This window comes from Osmia bicornis, chromosome 13 (assembly GCF_907164935.1).
Source record: "Osmia bicornis bicornis chromosome 13, iOsmBic2.1, whole genome shotgun sequence".
NCBI lineage: Eukaryota > Metazoa > Arthropoda > Insecta > Hymenoptera > Megachilidae > Osmia > Osmia bicornis.
This window is the reverse complement of record NC_060228.1, coordinates 2169314-2187385: the sequence shown is the minus strand read 5'-3', so window position 1 is coordinate 2187385 and position 18072 is coordinate 2169314. Positions and strand designations below refer to the sequence as shown.

General features: G+C 49.4%; 2 protein-coding genes across 6 annotated transcripts in view; one reads left to right on the top strand and one right to left on the bottom strand.

Moving 5' to 3' along the window:
• Nucleotides 1-18072, bottom strand: part of LOC114871802 (protein Wnt-6-like) — a 49932-nt gene that overhangs the window by 27576 nt on the left and 4284 nt on the right. The window lies entirely within an intron of this gene.
• Nucleotides 7686-16948, top strand: LOC114871799 (protein Wnt-10a). The gene is made up of 4 exons (XM_029178218.2): nt 7686-7829; nt 11399-11652; nt 15260-15543; nt 16083-16948. The coding sequence occupies exons 1-4, from the start codon at nt 7723-7725 to the stop codon at nt 16608-16610; spliced, it is 1173 nt and encodes a 390-aa protein (XP_029034051.1). The 5' UTR covers nt 7686-7722; the 3' UTR covers nt 16611-16948.

The following is an 18072-nucleotide window of genomic DNA, read 5'->3' as shown; positions in this document are numbered from 1 at the left end:
CGCGCGCCATCACGAGCATCCTCTCGATCTTTCTGATCCACGAATCGATCGCATCGACTCGATACCAGGATAATAGAGCCGCATCATCGTATTTAATAATCGTACAATGGTCGATGGGAGCCGATAACATCGCGATCGTTTCGGTAGACGGACGGAGCCTCGATAAGCTGTTCGACCATAATAACGCAATTAACACTTCTTTGTTCGATCAATTTCCATCCGCTTGTCTTCGTGGCTCGTCGCGAATCAAAAAAGGCTCACGCAGAGAGAGGTGGAAGAAGAGGCTACCATCTCGAAGACGAAACGCGTTTCTTCGCGTCAGGAAATTAGACGCAAACATTTTTATACGATACTTTCTTTCTTAACTTAGCGTTAAATTAATTTCTTCTACATTTTTATACCATAAATAAATATATCGTAGTTGTTAATACACTTGTCTGTTTTATAAACTTGCCACCCACACTTTCCACAGTATCTGCGGAGTGTTGTCTGCATTTAATCGGTATGTTAAATACTCAACGAAAGTCGAGTAAAACGGAAGGAAGGAAGGGAAGACCGATAAAACGATTTTATTGGCTCGTTTGTTCTCGAAGGTGGCGGTTTCTTTGTCGCGACTAGTAACGATCGTTTTACTACCGGTTTCAACGATTAGGGTTATCGTGACGTTTCGCGAATAAAGAGGAAGAAAAAAGGACGAAGGAGGAGGAGAAACATCGAGTGATTTACCGGTCGTAAAGGATCGTAATCAACTCGGGCCAAGAGTTTCGAGCACATTGGGGTGTCCGACAATTACGAGGAGGAATATATCAGTTAACATAATACGTACACTGTTCGGTTTTAAACAGTGTAAAGTATTAATGTCCGATTTTAACAGCGTATAACTACAGTGTACTTAACGAACGAGTAGAATGAAAAATATCGACCATTTTAAATTCGTATTACATTCGTAATCGTCTCGCTAAGTACGGCTGATTCTACTGTCATATACTCGTTTCAACTACATTCACAGCATGAGAGCCGCCCTACCGTCGAAACGTGAAATTAAAAATACGCGCTGTTGAAAATCGAAGCGACGTGGGTCGAGAAAGGAAAGGAAAGGTTCGATCCATAGGCTCGAGCCAAAGAGCCGTATACATATGCAGGAGAAGATAGCCGGATCCACAGGGAGTGTGAGATCCGACAGCTTCGGAGGTGGCAATGAGCCTGGGTCCCGCCTGCCGCCACACCCACGCGCATATATCTTATTTTCCCTCTTTATTTATTCCAATTGCCGTTGGTCGAGGGCCACTCTTCGGATCCCCATGGCTCCTTTGCCATAATAGGCGAGCATGGTGGCCCATCGCCTCTTTAGCCTTCCCTCTATCTCTTCGACTAACCATTCCTCATCCCTGGATGCTCCTTATTTTCAGCTATACGCCATTCGTTGCCCTCCACGACTACCCTGGAATGTTCACTTTTCTTTTTCTTTTCTTCTTCTTCTTTTTAGTATCTCCTGATTCTTCCATTTTATGCTCCCTTATCGATGGCTCGCAGCAGCTCGTGTTAATCCTTTCAAAATCCTTTGGATTTTTAATTGATAAAATTTAAATACTTCCGTTTCGCCATTTAATTAACGATCTATTGGAATCTGATCGTTTTCCAAGAAGAAACGCAGCTCGTTATACCATCCAAGAAAAGCAAAATCTCCTCGAGATCCTTTTATCCTCTTAAGTCATTACTTAAGGTGGATCGGCCTCTGTCAATGAACGAGCACTCTCATCCCTATCGAGACACCCATTGTGTCCGCGACAGAATCCCGAGTGAAACGTTTTACGAGAAACGTAGCCGATGTTTTTCCGGTGTTTTCTACTCGTTCCCTTGGCTCGGATTTTCTTTGAAGTGTCGGGACATTTCACGGATGCGCGAGCCCGGATACGCGCGAAAGCACACGGAACAAACGCGTTTCTTCTTGCTTTTCCAGCGAGACGCGAGGAGCAAGGCGAATCCCGTCCCGTCGAATAATAAACAGTCGGTAAACGTCTATGATCCTCGAAAGCAGATTATCCGGGAGCTACGTTTTAGCCGGGAAATCGATCATGCCCGAGCGCACTCCAACAAGTGGCTTTTAACGGAAAACGATGCCCGATCATCCGCCTTCGGATTCTATCTCCTCGTTGATCGTGCGATCGAGCGTTACCATTTTGTAACGGATATCTGTTCGACCGTTTCGCTGCTCATCCTCCAATAGTCGCTGCAAAATATCTATTCTTCTCTTTCAGAAAAAAACATGCTCTCGATGGACGCTCCTTTAAGCGTTTGAGTAGATTTGAAAAGTAGCAAACAGGGCAATTCGATGGGAGCGTTAATAGGTAGGGGAGAGTTGCCGAATTTGGACCGTCGCGTCGCCTAGATTGGGCCATCATCTTATATTACCTCTTATAACAAATAAATGTCGCAGTATAGGTTGCATCAGCGTAGTTTACATCAATGTTAGATATACTACCTATACTGCGACATCTATTTGTAATATAAGGTGATGGTCCAATCTAGGCGACAGTCCAAATTCGGCAACTCTCCCCTATGACACGATACTCGAAGACTCGAAGTAGAATTTTTCAAACATCCTCTATAGATTTGTTCGTATCCTTTCCGGTGCGTTCTCTACGGTGGTACCGATCCCTTTTCATGGTTGTACGCGTCTTGTACCGAAATAATCGCGAAGAACAAGGCATCGAGTTCACGGTGAATGGATGGAGGGGCGTGACGGATACGTGCGTGCACCTTCCTCATTTTCTTTCATCTCTCGAACGCGGTGGGTGTTGCGTTCACTTGACACAGCCGGTCTACGACATAATAGTTAATGACGGGTCCTGTCGGGCAACAAGTAAATTCGTCCTCTCCGATGAGTTCGTCAAAGAGGAGTACAATGTTGGTCCTTAAGAGGGCCGGTAGGAAGTGGGACGGCTCGAAAACGCTTCGACTTTCCTCCTACCCTGTTCCCTTTCTTTTTTTAATATTACTTCCATAAGTGTATCGCGTTACCCGTCGTTCCCAAGGACGCATTCTTTCGTGCCGAAAAAAAGAAAATACCTGCTTAATTATATCATAGTTGTACGAAAGCGGAGCGAAGGGGTTGGGTGATGGCACAATACAACCCCTGCGCCGCTTTCAACGTTCCAGCAGGAATGCATATTATTAAAACATTCCGGACAGGTCTCTCCGTCTACGGGCTGGGCTCCCACAGCCTACCATAGTTTCCATGGTGAGCGGAATCGTTCGAATTGCTACGGTTCTCTCGACGAACGGCCGAGTAATCTCTCTTTCGTCGGGGCAGGAAAGAATGGAGTACAATTTACAGGACGAATCGATGCACCGTGAAGCTTTTTCCACGCTTCTCGTTAGGGATTTCTTGTTTGGTCGGCTTGACATCTCGATTAACGTCGAAATCGATCCGTTGTCCCGCGAAAACGAGTCTCGAGGACGATCGATCGATTATCACGCTCGGTACGTGATCGTTTTCATCGACGAGATGAAACTCGTGTGCTCCGACTTTTGTCCGGTGAAAGAAAACAGATCGAACAATGCGAGCAAGTGAAAAGAAAGGAGAAAGAGAATAAATAAGTAATACCCTTTTACGGCTGAAAGATAATTCGTTTATCGGGATTTTCATACCTTCCGAGGGGTAACAGTCGAGTGCACCAGGCAAGGTGGTAGTTTTCTCGGAAACTCGAGTCTATAAGCGCGCGTTAAATCGAGTCGGGAACGTATATAGATAGAATCTATGTAGTTGCTGTGTAGAATCTGGTATTGTGATCTACACTGTTTTTCCACGCGACGCGACGAATGGAAAATAAAATAAGGCAACAAGAGATAGGAGAAAATAAAAGTTTCATAGCCCCTTTTTTCGAACGTCGGGCCAATTAGGCTTCCGAGCTGGAGTGCAGGAGGGCGCATTGCACGGCGATAGGATGATCGAGTGGTTCGATGGTATCGGTGCTCGCGTGCCAAGATCATGGTCAGGACACTGGATAGGCCGATAAGTAATGCACCCAGATAGGATGACAGAGGGTACACGTTGAAAAGGAGAGGGAGAGCGATTCGTGGGGAAAGAGAGGAGCAACGAGGAGGAACGAAGAAAACGGGAGAAACTCCGATGGAAGCAGGAACGATCTTATCGGGATCGAGGTACCTGGCCCGGCAATGAGCGTCCACTACCAAACGAATGGAACGTAGAATCGTCGGTTCTCGCGCGCATCGACTTGAAAAAGAATAAATAAGAAAGATATCGGTCCGCGTGCCTGTTTTAAAGCTGGAAAAAGGAGAAAACCGGCTGATAATCGCGACGTTCGATCCTCCTGGAACCCCTGTAACGCAATGCGACGCATTCTCGTTCATTGGCACGTGAATTCTAATGGCCACTGACAAACGAGTCCTGCGCGTTCGTTCGTCGTCATCGTTTCGATCCGATGATCAACGAAGAGACGCGTCTCCGACGTTCCTCCGGAGACCCCGACCGAGTTCGCTTTGATTCGGGATGTCGTTTGATCTTGGACCACGTGGCAGCAGGCAGGGGTAAGCTATAACCGTAGCCCCGTGGCTGCGCGTACCGGCTCGTTGCGACTAATTGCCAACTCACCGACCACGTCAATGAATCCGAGCTCGACCGATCGAGCAAGAGGACAGAAAATGAAAAAAGGACAAAGAGCCGAAGTTGGATGACAAGGGGGATGGAGGACGGAAACTTGGATCGAAAGGGGAACGGTACGGTTTCCCTTACGCTTACGCGTTCCACCCTCGATAATCGCGAAACGGTCTTTGGGATCTTGGCGAGTCGGTCGTTACACCGAAAGCTCGGCTAATTGGCTGCGTGGGATTGAACGGGGCAAGAGGACTGAACGGATAAGCGCGTTGAAAGCGATCCGGTGCGGTGGTCGATCGTTTCGAAACGGTTCGAGAGTAACTGCGATAGGACAAGACCGCGACCCTTGCTCGATTCGACGGTATTCGCGCGCGCGCTTCTGCACAATTCTACGGAAACGAGCAACGTTGGAGAGACGAGGAGACGAAGCGAAATAGAAGGAGAACGGAGAATCGGGCTCGAGTAGTAGGCGGAAAACAGAGTTAGGGAACGGAGATAAACCTCAATTATGCCGATTGAGCATCCTCTGGGGGATGCTAGGTAGGGGAAGTTCGCTCCTCCTACTTTTCCTGCCACGTGATCAAGGGCAACCTCCCTTTCTTCTTTCCTTCCTTCCGTTCCGTTCCGTTCCGTCTCCCTCTTCTTTCCTTCCTTCCCCGAAGGGGCAAGTAATACAGAGTTGGTCGTGTTCGATCAGGTCGTAAATTACGACGGATCCGTTTCCGAAGAAAAAGAAGAAGAGGAAGAATTTCGAGGATCGACCTTGCGACCAGAGAAACTCCGCGGAAAGTTGAAGAGTCGACGCGAAATACCTGTTGGTTCGCGAAGAGGCGTTTTCAGACGGTCGTACGGCCGATAAAGACGGCGAAGAAGAGAGAGGGAAGGAGAATTGGAAAGAAAAAGGTGGTCGGAAGTGGGAGGAAACAGAGGGAGATGCAGAAACTGGCCATAGGTTCTCTCTCGTGGTGTCTCTGCCTCTCTCAGTTGGTCTCTCTGGCTCTGGCTCTGGTTCTGGCTCTGCTTTTCTCAGCGCTCCGTCTCGGTCCGTCTCTTCGTTGCTAGTTTAACTCGCGATCGTGCATCCTCGTCTGGTCGGTTTCAATCTTTCAGGGTGGTGGCGGTCGTAGTCGGGTAGTGGTGGTCGTGGTCCGGATGGTGGTGGTTATGGTGGGGGGGTAGTTGGTTTCTTCGGTGCCTACCGCGCTCCCTATCTCTCCTTTCTCTCCCTATGGGAGGGCGAGGAGGGCCCCCGTAGCCGCGCACTGCGCACCGAGTTCATCATAGACAGACCGATCTCCCTGACAGCTCCTCGTCTCGAGCTTCAACGGAGGTGGAATCATCAGATTCTGTCCATCTCTTCTTCGGCTCGCAGTAGCGTGTCGGGATAACGAAACACGGGGATTAACGATATAGTGCGTGGCCACGCGTCGTCCACTTGCCGTCCACTCGCCGTCCACTCGTATTCTCAGCGTCGAGCATCCCTCTCGCTTTCTCTTTCTCTCTCTCTCCCTCTCCCCCACCATCCCTTCCACCGATTTCGATCTCGATTCATCCCCTTTCGGACATCGCGCGATTCCTTTCCTCTCCTTTCCTTTCCTTTCCTTCGCTTCTTTTCTCTTCGCTTTCGGCTCTTCTCACCCCTTTCGTTCGGCCCTCTTCGTCTCGGCCACGGTTCCCAGTGGATCGGAAATTCGAGGAAGCATCGGTAAGCAGGCTACTCGGCCGTCCCTTTTGGTATCGGCGCCGTGTGCGCGCAGCTCGGTGGTGTGTCGGCGACGCTCGTCGACGCGTAACGACGCGACGACGCGGCCACGGGAAGTTTGCTGTTCCGGCTCTGTTTGCACGAACGAAACGAAACGAAACGAAACGAAACGATAGCCGCGGTGGTACGCGACCGACGGTCTGACAGAGAGAAAGAGAGAGAGGGAGAGATACGGAGAGAAAAAGAGACGGAAGAAGAGCAACGGTGGAAGAGGAACACCACAAACGCCAAAGGAGGGGGATGCGTGCGTGGGAGGAGTAAGAGATCCCGGAGGGCGACTTTTCTTTTATTTGAGCTTGACACTTCGTTGTGAACGCGTGCACACACCGGAAGTACGGCGTACACCATCGCATCGGTCTTCTCCTTTCTTCGCGAGAACGTACGGGACGACGTTCGTGGGCCGACGACACCGGTCGCGGACCAGAACCGGGGGAAACGCGACGGCCGGAACGGCAACCAGCGGACGCGAAGGGTTGCAAACGGCGTCGACAGAATGCCGCGCAAGCTGAGAAACGAAGCGGCGAACAAGGATGCCTCATCGAACCGCGTTCTCGTGGTCGGCCGTGGATAAAATCTGCCTCGTGTCTATTCTCTCGGACTCGGAAGTGTTCTTTCCTCTCGTGGGATGTCGAATGTCCACGGGACACGCGCATCGCGGAGAAAGGGGTTGCGGGGACACGTTTGGTAACCATTGCGACAAACTGATGTGACAACTGAACCGGTGTCAGTGAAGTAACCTCGTAGAACTACTAGAATCTTCCGACGAAGAGTACCGACAGTATTTTCATCTCCAAAGAAGAACGCGCAAGAGGCTATAATCCTTGTGGCAGAGGGAAGGAACTTCCGGTAGCAGGGTGAAGAAAGGTGGCTGATAGTATCCAGGACGGTCGGTCGACGAACCGTTCGATCGTCATCGAGGATATTGTCACGGGGTAGTTTTTCGGAGCGACCCCTCGAAGCGACGAAACTGGAAGCTCTCGAATCGTACGGAACGTCAAAGCAGAAGCGCCGGTGCCCGGGGCGAGGAGGAGTCCTCGACGCGTGCCAGACTGCTGATCACAGGCACCGCGCCAGTGACGGGAGAGGAAGAGAGTGGTAGGTGTGGGATTCGAAAGAAAGAAAAGAAAAAAAACATACAACAGGAGAAAAGAAAGGAAAACGTGCGGAGGAACAGCGTACGGAGAGAAAGAAAGAGAAACGAGGCACGCCGGTCTCTCGAGCGAGGGGTCCTTCCGTTCGGGTGCTAGGGGTGTGCAGCCTTGGACGAGGGGTCGCACTCGACTCTTTTTAAAGCGGGCAAACCGCGCTAAAGAATAAGAGACGTCCTCGGGGCGATGACAGGATGCCTCCTTCTCGATCAGGACGCGTCTACGAAGGACCACCGTCTAGGATCGCCATCAGAATCGGACCCACCATCGCCCTCTTGCTGATTCTCTTGGAGAATCGTCGGTAAGTACAAATCACTTTTCAACAATTTCAAACAGCCCGATACGCACACTAACATAGTATTCGTACCATCTCAATAATTTAGTAAGACAAGAAACTTCAATTTCAGCAAACATTTACGAAGCCAGCATCGTAAAATCATTCGTACCTACTTATATCATCCGACCTTAGCTTCCTTCACCTTTTTATCTTATCCTTTTCGATTTGTTATTGCAACACCGCATCAGGCGATGGGATTCGTGTCGTGCCGTGTCTTGTTTAGTCTCGCCCTCTTTGATCAAGGATATTTATTCATCCATTCCGAACGTTCTATCGCGAAGACGAGGCAAATTAGGCCTTGAAAAATAATCTTTACGCCTTCGAACACCGTGGAGGGTGACTCGATTCTCGACAAATCGCAACCGATATCTGAAATCATTCTCGTACAAAGAAAGGCTAAGAAAGACAAAGCATGTCCGTGTCTGATTTCGTCGAGAATAATTTACGAGGACGACTTCGCGCGACTTCTCCTTTCCGCCTATTGCGATTCCGGAAAGAATCTGTCAATAGAGACGTTTCGTGGAGGCAGAGCGGCCGTATCGACGGTTTCCAGCCAGAGTACAATGACGAAGTGCAAATAGGGGCCCCTTTCAGCCGGCACGAACAACGAACGATCCCGCTGCGATCTTCATTATGCCTGTACCCGATCTTGCCCGGGCACTGTGTCGAACGCGTTGCACGCTCTAATCGAATCTTCCTTTCGCCAATGGAACGATCGTTCGACGTCTTCTTTCTCGCGCGAACAAACGTTTCTTCTTCTTTTATGCCCTGGATGTTCAGGGAGCCTCGACTTACCCCGAAGTTAAGTAAGCAAGTAGAGAAAGCCGTCTCATCGCTTCTCGTTTAACGCTCAAAGATTTCTAATAATAATCTGTCTATCATTTCAAGCCTGAAAATGGAATTTTGAGAAATCTACGGACCAGAAGAGATCGTGACGTTTTCCGGAAGGCGGGGGTCTCGCGCGGAAGTAAAACACGGTTCCAGGAATCGCGAGGAATTCTTCGGTTGGTCCGCTTCGAGGAATACAAATCGCTCTTCTCGTCCTCGCTACGCGAAACGACAAACATTCTCAACTATCTGTGACAATGTTGTGTCTTCGTGATAGAAGGTAGCTAAGTACGCGTGTACCACTTCGGAGAGGAGCCGGCTCGTCGAGCCGTCTCGTTGGTCCGACCGTGATCAAACGTCAGACCTATTCTCCTTCCTGCCCACGCGGTTTCTCGTAAATAATTGCAAACAGCATCCGGGAACGAGGCCGAAGAGTACTTACACCGTAGCGACATGCACGAACGCGCGTGTATAGATACAAGCATGCTTGCTCTTCGGCGTATTTACGGAACGGCATTGAATCACCGCATCCAATAACTGCCCCGTGATGTAACGCTCCGATAAACCAGTTTACGGGGCGCAACCCACCGCTTAGCACCCCGACACTCGACTACCGATCACGGTTCGTCGAATAATAGAACTGTCGTTGGTTCGCGCGAAAAATTTCACTTGCGGAAGTCTTTTCGATGCTTTTCATCGACGATCCAGAATATCGAGACGGTACCGAGAGTAGTCGGAGAAGGTTGGTTCGCGCGAAAATAAAAGAACCGAAGCGATTCGATATCTACCGCAGGAATTCTCGCGAGTCTCTGGTAACGAGTTCTCTCTCCGCGGGTATACCTCCATTAAATGCGAAATTCCGTACCGTGATTCTCTCTTTCTCCTCTGCTCGTCTCGTTTCCCTTTGCGAACAAGTTAAATAAAACACGTGCATCAGCTACCGCCATCTTGGATTCTTCGGCGACCCCTTGGATCATTGCAAAAATGCAGGACGCCACTCTGTCCTTATTCCCTCCTCGCTCTGTCTCGCGCGTTGCCGAGTTCACCCTCTTGATTTGCTCGACGATTTCCCACGAGTTCGGGGAACACGATCCAAAGATACGAACCTGGTATCGTTACCTTTTATTATTTCCATTGCGTCGCGTACGAGATCTGCTCGTTTTTCACGAAGAAAGGTGTCCGCGACGAAAGAAGCCCGATATGCGACGAACGGAGCTAGCGGGGGAGGGGAAAGGTAACGAAAGGAAGGAATCCTTTCGACCAGGTCAGGCTGCCACAGGTACACCCGATGTCTTCGGTAATTTGTTTCGCCGAGTTAAGATCATTAATCTGTTTCCCGTAGATCATCAATAGCGCGAAAGATAGCGACGGTGGCAACGGTGTATCGGTAATGGGAGCCCTCAATAACCTTCCTCGCGACCCTTAAAATCTTGCTCCTCCTCCACCGTCCTTTCCCACACTACGGGTAGAAGCGCGACGTTTCACGGGACACCTTCTTTTCGACGATATACAGGCTTCGGCAAAATTCATAACACATTAGATAACTGTTGACGAAATACACGATTCCAGTAATTATGGATAGCTTTCGTTAAACGTCAAATTATCTTGGAAAAAGTAGTATTTTGCGATATCTTTGCTTCATCGAATCCAATATTCGTTCGCGACAATCCAACATCATGAATTTTGCTGCAACCTGTATAAGTTCTTCTTCTTTTTCCTCGGCTCCTCGAGGTCCCTTTGCGCGTCTCCTTTCCTCTCTTTTCTCTCTTTTCCTGGTTCGCGCGGGTGCTATACACAGCTTTTACTTTAGGAGAAGCTCGTCGGCTAATTTGTACCCGCAGATAACCAGCGACCCACCGAGAACCTTGCACCCGTCCTCTGACATCGTTCCAGACCCAGACGAACCGTTGGCAAAAAAATTGACCACTTCGTGAACGAACCGAATAAAATGAAATAAACTAGCTACGCGACCGAAATCCTTCTTCCTGTCAAAGATACGTACGCTCCCGATGGAGTGTTTCTCTTTTATCTCTTTTTTTGGAACAACCCTTCGTTGCGGTACACCCTTCGGTGCAATCCTCTCTGACCTTCTTCCATCTGGAAATTAATTAACACCCGGTGTCTCGTAATGCGCCACCATTAGGCAGAAGCTGTCGCTTAAGATAGCGCTTTAAGAGCTACTCTTCCGAGACGTGAATGGCGTTATCGGCACGATGCGAAAGGGGGCTGGTTGGAAAAAGGGTAACGCGTTAGCGACCGAAGCCGAGGATGCGATGGAACACAGAACGAAAGAGATCGAACGCTCTTTGAAAGTTATCGCACCTTTGACCTTAGTCTCGTAAAATAGTCTAAAGAAAAGCAGACGATTCGATGGCTGGATGCAAGTTTACGAGAGCGAAAGCACTGCAACCAATTCGTTTTTAGAACTTATCGAGCAATTAGAAATCCCTTTCAAGCCTTTTAAAATCACATTTATACTATGCCAGATCAAAAGATCCCATCGCAAATTACCAATTCGATAACATCATTCGTGAACGTAGTATGAAATTAAGAAATTTACGGAGAAATCGTCTGAATTCCCTGCAAGCTACACAATCACTGAAAGTATTCGAACGTTTAACAGAGAGAGAGATATCAGCCATCCTCGAATGGAACGTTCCAAGCGAAGGGAGTAGTTTAATCGGTAAATGTCGTTTGATTTACAGCGCGACCTGCTTAATGAGCAACTCCGTGGACGATTGGGTGAGCGGCAATGCCGTGGTGTGCAACGGTATACCAGGCCTGACGAAGGAGCAACGCGAGCTGTGCCACAGGAATCCGGACGTGACGGTGGCTGCGATTAAAGGTCTGCAAATAGCGATATCCGAATGTCAGCATCAATTCATGTGGCACAGGTGGAACTGTTCGTCCCTTACGCCGAGCAGTAGAACTCAACAGAGCAGTGTTCTTCTTCAGAGAGGTAAACGAGAAGCACGAAATTTATACTTATATTCGAGCGTAATCTAATAGACGAATGTTACGGAGTTGAAATATTGAAAATTTGAGCGATATAGGATTAAAAAGATTATTTCGCCAGCTGATAATTGGGCGGGCAGAGGCGGGCATTAGAGGTGTGCGAGTACTCGTAATTTACAAGCCGAGCTGAACTCGCTTCGATTGTTCGAGCCGAGTCGATCGCTTGAATTTGCCGAGCTACTCGAAAAAATCGAACTACTCGAATATTCGAGCCCTTGTGGAACTTCGATTTACGAGGGCTCGAATATTCGAGTAGTTCGATTTTTTCGAGTAGTTCGTCGATTTCAAAACCGATTATTGTTCGACTCGAAATTCGAGTACTCGCACACCTCTAGGCATAAGCAAGTCGCGGTGTGTGCCGCTGACACGGAGGATCGAGAAGTGGGCAAACGGGAGAGAAAGGTGAAATCTTTTACGACGTCGTTGACGTCGACGAAACGGCGTAGGCGAGAGACGAGCGCGCTTCCTTAAATCAGAATACACGGGGTTAAGCGTTCCTCGCTGCCAGCTCCGAGAACCTGTCCCAAATCCACGTTAAAACGAAGGAGCAAGATAGAACGAATGCGAGCAGACGAGAAAAGAAGAGTGCCCCCTTCGACTGTCCTATTCCAGTGTGACATATAAATTCGTCGTGGCGCGTACGTGCGTCGAAAGAGGAAACATATATCGTGCCGGACGAGTGCGCGAGAGCGCGACATCGAGCGCACCTGACCTGAAAGCTTAAGTTCCATCCTGCGTGGCCACGATCTCGCCGCGTCTGTCTTCTCGTTATCTACCTTCGTGGATCGGTACACCTTTTCTTTTCCTTCGTTTTTCTTTTCCCCCGTTGCTCATTTTGCCGAAACCAGACAACAAGAGGTGTCGATTCCACGACTTCTTTCGAGCGAGCGAACCGGCCGCGAAAACCGTGGCGAACGTTTGTCCCGATTTTCAACGAAAGGTCGATCCGCTGATTATCCGACGCGACCGAAAGTGAAAATAGATTCGTGCCCGGAGTCAGAGGGCAGCAGCTTCCGAGAAACGGACCGTACTTTACCATTACCAACGGTTCCAGCTTTTTAAAGACGACATCGGTGGCCAGGTGAGCAGGGTACGCGGTCGTTCGAGAAATCCACCGTGTCAAATTCGTGCCTTGCTACGTATCTCGAGGAGAACGCGCATCGTTAAATCTCTCTGGACACGGTCTTCTCTCGTTCCTTCCTTTCCTTCTTCATTCTTCACTTCCCTCTCGTCTCTCTTTTGCCGCGTTATTCGTTAAACCACGGCGAAACGACTTAATGTATTATGAAATGTACACGAAACGGTCTTCCTTCTGACTGTCCCACAGGCCCACACAACGCGAACCACTACCCACGGAGTCAAGGTATACAAGGTTCGTTCGTTCGCCAGCAGCGGTGACAGTGTTTGCGCTTGTAAATACAACTGGGATTCGCTCGAAAGCAGACGGAGGATTCTCTCTTTCGCTCGATTCACCGGTGAAAGTGTAGAAAAGAATGAAAAGGGTTAAATAGTTTCGTGTACTCCTGTACACGTATCCAGCCTCGTACCAACTACCGCTATCTATTGAGTTATCTAAACAGTGATTCGGGCTTGACACAGGGTAGCAGGGTAAAGTCTGTGCGCCATCCGTCACCGCGTGCCTGCGTCAACAGCCGGACAGAGTAAAGAGAAGAGGCAGCTCATGGTCCTCTGTGCACCTCAGCCTTCGCCTCTTCTTCGTTCCACCTACAGCCTTTCTCCTCTCGACTGTCCACCAGAAGAGACGTACAACTCCCGGTGGAGGATTTATTACGAAGTCCCCGGTGTGCTCCTCTTACCACCGAACTGCAGCAACAGCAACAGCAGTTGCAGTAGCTGCAGCCCTCGAATGGTTATCTGCATTATAAAACAGTTGCTGCCAATAGCCGTATAAAGCACGAGCTTTCAAACCGCCCCTCCCGTCGCGAGCCCATATAAAGAGACGTTTTCGTTCCGTTTTCGCTTGAAAGCCGGGGTCCTCCTTCCACTCGGCGCGTTGCTATTCTTTTATCAAATAAAACAGGAAATATTCGATATTTCGAATGTTCTATCTTGTCCGACAGAATTCGACTCGAGGATCGCTCGATCCTCGTTCCTCGTCGGGGACGTTTCTATCAAACACAGCGATCTCCCCAAAAAAAAATTTACCCACCGATCGAGCCACTGTCGAGTCTTTAACGTCGTCCGGGTTCCTTCCGATCGACGAAGGGCGACGTAATCGACCGCCGGCTGTCTGATCTCTCTCGCTGAAACGGATCCGTCCTGTCTGTTAAATCCGTCGAGACGCGACTCGGTACCACCGTTACCACGTCCTGTCTAAGAGTAGACAGAACCTCGAGGAACTTTCTAACCCGACGAGACGGTGAATTGTGGAGAATCGTTGGAAAGGACGACGATTTCTTCGTCGGGAGGTTGACGCGAGTCGCGTTCGGGAACACGGTCCGAAAACGGAAAGAACAAAAGGGATGCTTGTCGAAAGGGGCCGTCGTGACGACAGCACCGGTGGCTCATCGGGTGTCGAGAACGAATACCACAAATCCTTTCGAATGTGCCTTTAGCGCGTCGTCTCTGCCCGGTATCTCGGTCTCTCATGAATACTGCAAATACCGCCCGGTATTCGTGGATTGGAGTAGCTCTTTCGAAGGTAGCAACGGGAGGCAGAGTAATGTGTGGGCATTGTCGAGCAGTCGAGAGGAGAAAGGGACAGTTGAAACCGCGCGTATTCCAATGCCGATGCGGACAGCCGTGTGTCGTATCGTTTGTAAGTTGACAGCCACCATTGCGGTTTGACGATCGACCATCCGTCAATCCGACTCCAGTCGACGCGACGCGACGCTTCGGGGACGAACAGACCTTGGAGGTAGCGAAGAAAAAGTGCGTTTGACGTCGCATTACTTATCGAACTGGTCCAAGCTTGAACCCTTTTGTTCCCCCGGTCGAGGGATTTCCAAATTCTACTCTTCAAATTCGACACTTTCTGTCGTCCGGGTGGCTAACGAGCTTGTTCGAATCGTCGATCGTGGGAAATCGAAAGGGACAACTGTGCTCGAGACTCGTTAAACTTTCGACTAAAGACGGTAGGTGCAAAATTGGCGGGAAAGGTGGTTAGAGTTTGGGATCGCGTGTACGGGAACCCCACCGAGAGATCGTTTATATATGCAGTCAATAGATGCCCGCCGGCCGCCGCTGTTGATGGCCACGCTTTGTTTTGACGGACGGCTGAATAATCTACCTCTGAACTTTGTCTGATGGCTGTCTGTCGGTCGAATCGTCGAACGATCCTCGCTACCGAGTCTCCTTCTACGGAAGCTCGGCTCCACGGTGTCCCGCTGTTTCGCGTTCTCGTTGCTCGGAACGATCGACGATCGCCGTTGTCGCCGTTGCGTATATTACTCTTCGAGCAGCAATTTGCTAACCGGTCCCCGCGTCTCGATCGCTACCCTTCCATCTTTCTTCCTTCCGTTACCGTAGCGGTAACAGGTGGCTTCTTCGAAAGCGACACGAACGGCTAAAGAGGTTTCGATTTCTGACAGGTTACAGGGAAACCGCGTTCGCGTTCGCGATCTCTGCAGCCGGGGTGGCCCACAGCGTAGCACGAGCGTGCAGCATGGGACGACTGCTCTCCTGCGGATGCGACCCGTCCAGCTACAAGGGTAAGCCTCCTGCCAAGGCAAGGGGCACGCAATGGAAGTGGGGCGGATGTTCTCACAACCTCGACTACGGCATGGAGTTCTCGAGACAGTTCCTAGACACGCGCGAGAGGGTCGGGGATATACAGTCGACGGTCAATCTCCACAACAATCAGGCTGGTCGCTTGGTAAGCCGTTTGATTAATCTCCCCTTTCATTCGCCTTCCTTTTTACAGCCTTGTTTTCATCGAGTCTTGCTCTCCTTCTCCCGATAAATATTTCATTCCGCGACAATATACCCATCTTCCTCGAACGTTTTTCTTCCTTTCCCTCGATTCTTCGCGTTTTAACGTTGATGCTAGAACACCGGGTAAAGAAGCAACACGGGAGAGAGAAAGAGTATAAAAGAAAACGTTGAATAAGGGCTGGAGAGGAGTAGGAGAAGAGGCGAGCCCGTTCCTCTCCTCCACGCGGCTCTCCACGCTCGGTCTCGCCTCGACGTTATTAAGACGAAGCCCGGGGCTGGACCACCCAGCCGTAGACTCATTAACTGTTTTGTACGCGACACCTCTTTGTTTAAAAGAAATTTCCCCCTTTCCCTTCCTCCGCCGTTATTCCTGCCCCTTTTCTGACCATTCCACGCGTGTTCGTTCGTTGATCCGAAGAATCGGATCTCCGCGCGGAAAAGAGACATTTGAAATACGCTACATTCGCTTGAAAATTGCAGGCGGTGGCGAGCAACATGCAGGTGCGCTGCAAGTGTCACGGCATGTCCGGCTCCTGCGAGCTAAAGACCTGCTGGAAGGTGGCGCCTGACTTCCGACTGGTTGGGAAAACTTTGAAGGTTCGTTTCCGAAACGCCGTGTTAGTGGCCCAGAGCAACCTCGGCAGCGTAACGCCATTGACGCGAGTGAGGGGTTCGCGAAGAAGAAGGCCGGATCGACAGAGGCAGAGGAAACATCGCGGTGGCGGACGGAAGCGAAGGCCTCGCGATCTCGCTAAACAGCTGTTCTATTACCAAAAATCGCCGAATTTCTGCGAAAGGGATCCCAGCGCGGACATTCCTGGCACCGCTGGTCGCAGGTGCAACAAGACCAGTTCCGGTGGCGACGGATGCGGCAGCTTGTGCTGCGGCAGAGGGTACAACGTGGTCAGGCAACGACGCGTCGAGATGTGCAGATGCAAATTTCACTGGTGTTGCTACGTGCAGTGTCAAAATTGCACGGTAGAAGAGTGGATCACCGTTTGCAAGTGAACAAATTCGGAACAATTCGGGGCACTTTGTAACACCGAAGAAGACTGGTTAAAAAAAAAGGACCGATTCGGTGACCGTACTTTTTATTCGCGCTTACAATTAGCGCGCTATCGATATGGGAGTCCGTGCGATGGCAACCGGATTTTCCGGAAGAAAACGATCGACGTAATTGTTCGAAACCGCGCGAGTAATATAATTTAATCGTCTAGATTAAGCGAGCCTGTAATTTATTTATAACGTTGGATAATCTATTTAATTAGTAGATAATTTGAATATTCACAGCAACTGTAACACCTCCGTCACAGTATTATTAGAAGAAGCAACAGTGCGATGTGAAAATGATTCGGAATGGATGCGATTGTATACAAATTCACTGATTTGCGCGTACAATAAAGAGTTCCTTACGACCATATCACGTTCCATTTATTTGCGCCATCATCGTCCTTTGACGGGTTGTTTGATAGCGGGAAGATCGATGAGCAGGCAACGATTACAACACAACCCCTTGTTACGCAGAAATCACTGGGAGAGCGTAACTCTTTCAGACAGATTTACAGATGACCGAAGCCTTTCCGATACTATTATTCCTTGCCACGATAGATTCGTTCGACCTTCTTTTTCTATCGATCGAACGATAAATTGTCCCCATGTTAAAACCTTGGAAAAAAATCTGTGCCAATCCCGCTTACGTGCCAACAAGCAAAAAGACCCGTTTCAACGATGCATTGCGAAACACTGGAGAGGAATGCTTGACGCGTTCATTTTCAATTCGCGTTTCAAATGCTACCGCTATCGACTTCTGTATCCGAAGAGAGGCTCTTTCGTTTTCAATCGGCCGATGAGGAAAGTGCTGTCTCTTTGTGGAGATTGGTAACCCAGAGGACAATTATCTTTCTCTGATCGAGAGCATCGCGCTTCAATGCTCAACGATTCGATTCGAACGAAAGCAAATTAGGTTCTACGTACTATACCGCGGTGACTAGGATTCCGATTAGATTAGCACCAAAATCGAACGAGAACTTTCGTAATCGTATTTTACGCGGGTCGCTGCTCGCCGCGATGTCGATAACCGATAATCCAAAGCGTTGCTATTATTTTTTTTATTACAAACATTTTTTAATATTATAGTAGTCAACCCTATTTATCTTTATCGCACAATACCGTCTATCGTTTAGTATCATAACCAGTGATCCAAAACATTACCATTACGTTCCTCTCGCAGACGCGTGTAAATATAATGCCATTTTCCTTTAATTTCAAGTGTGGACTGTCGCGCAAAGAAGAATAAGAAACGTTTCGCGTCGTATTCGCATTAACCGCGGTTCCCTTTCAGGATGACCCTGAAGAAGCCGCGATAAAGCGCATTAATTTATCACGCGACCCTCGGGAGATCTTTTTCAAGGCGCATCGATCCGGTCAACGAGATTAGAAGCGGGACCGCGACGCGACACTTTTTACCGCT

Coding starts and splice junctions, on each gene's coding strand:
- LOC114871799 (XM_029178218.2), top strand. CDS start 7,723: ATGCCTCCTTCTCGATCAGGACGCGTCTACGAAGGACCACCGTCTAGG. Junction 7,830..11,398: donor ATTCTCTTGGAGAATCGTCG/GTAAGTACAAAT, acceptor TTTGATTTACAG/CGCGACCTGCTTAATGAGCA. Junction 11,653..15,259: donor CAGTGTTCTTCTTCAGAGAG/GTAAACGAGAAG, acceptor GATTTCTGACAG/GTTACAGGGAAACCGCGTTC.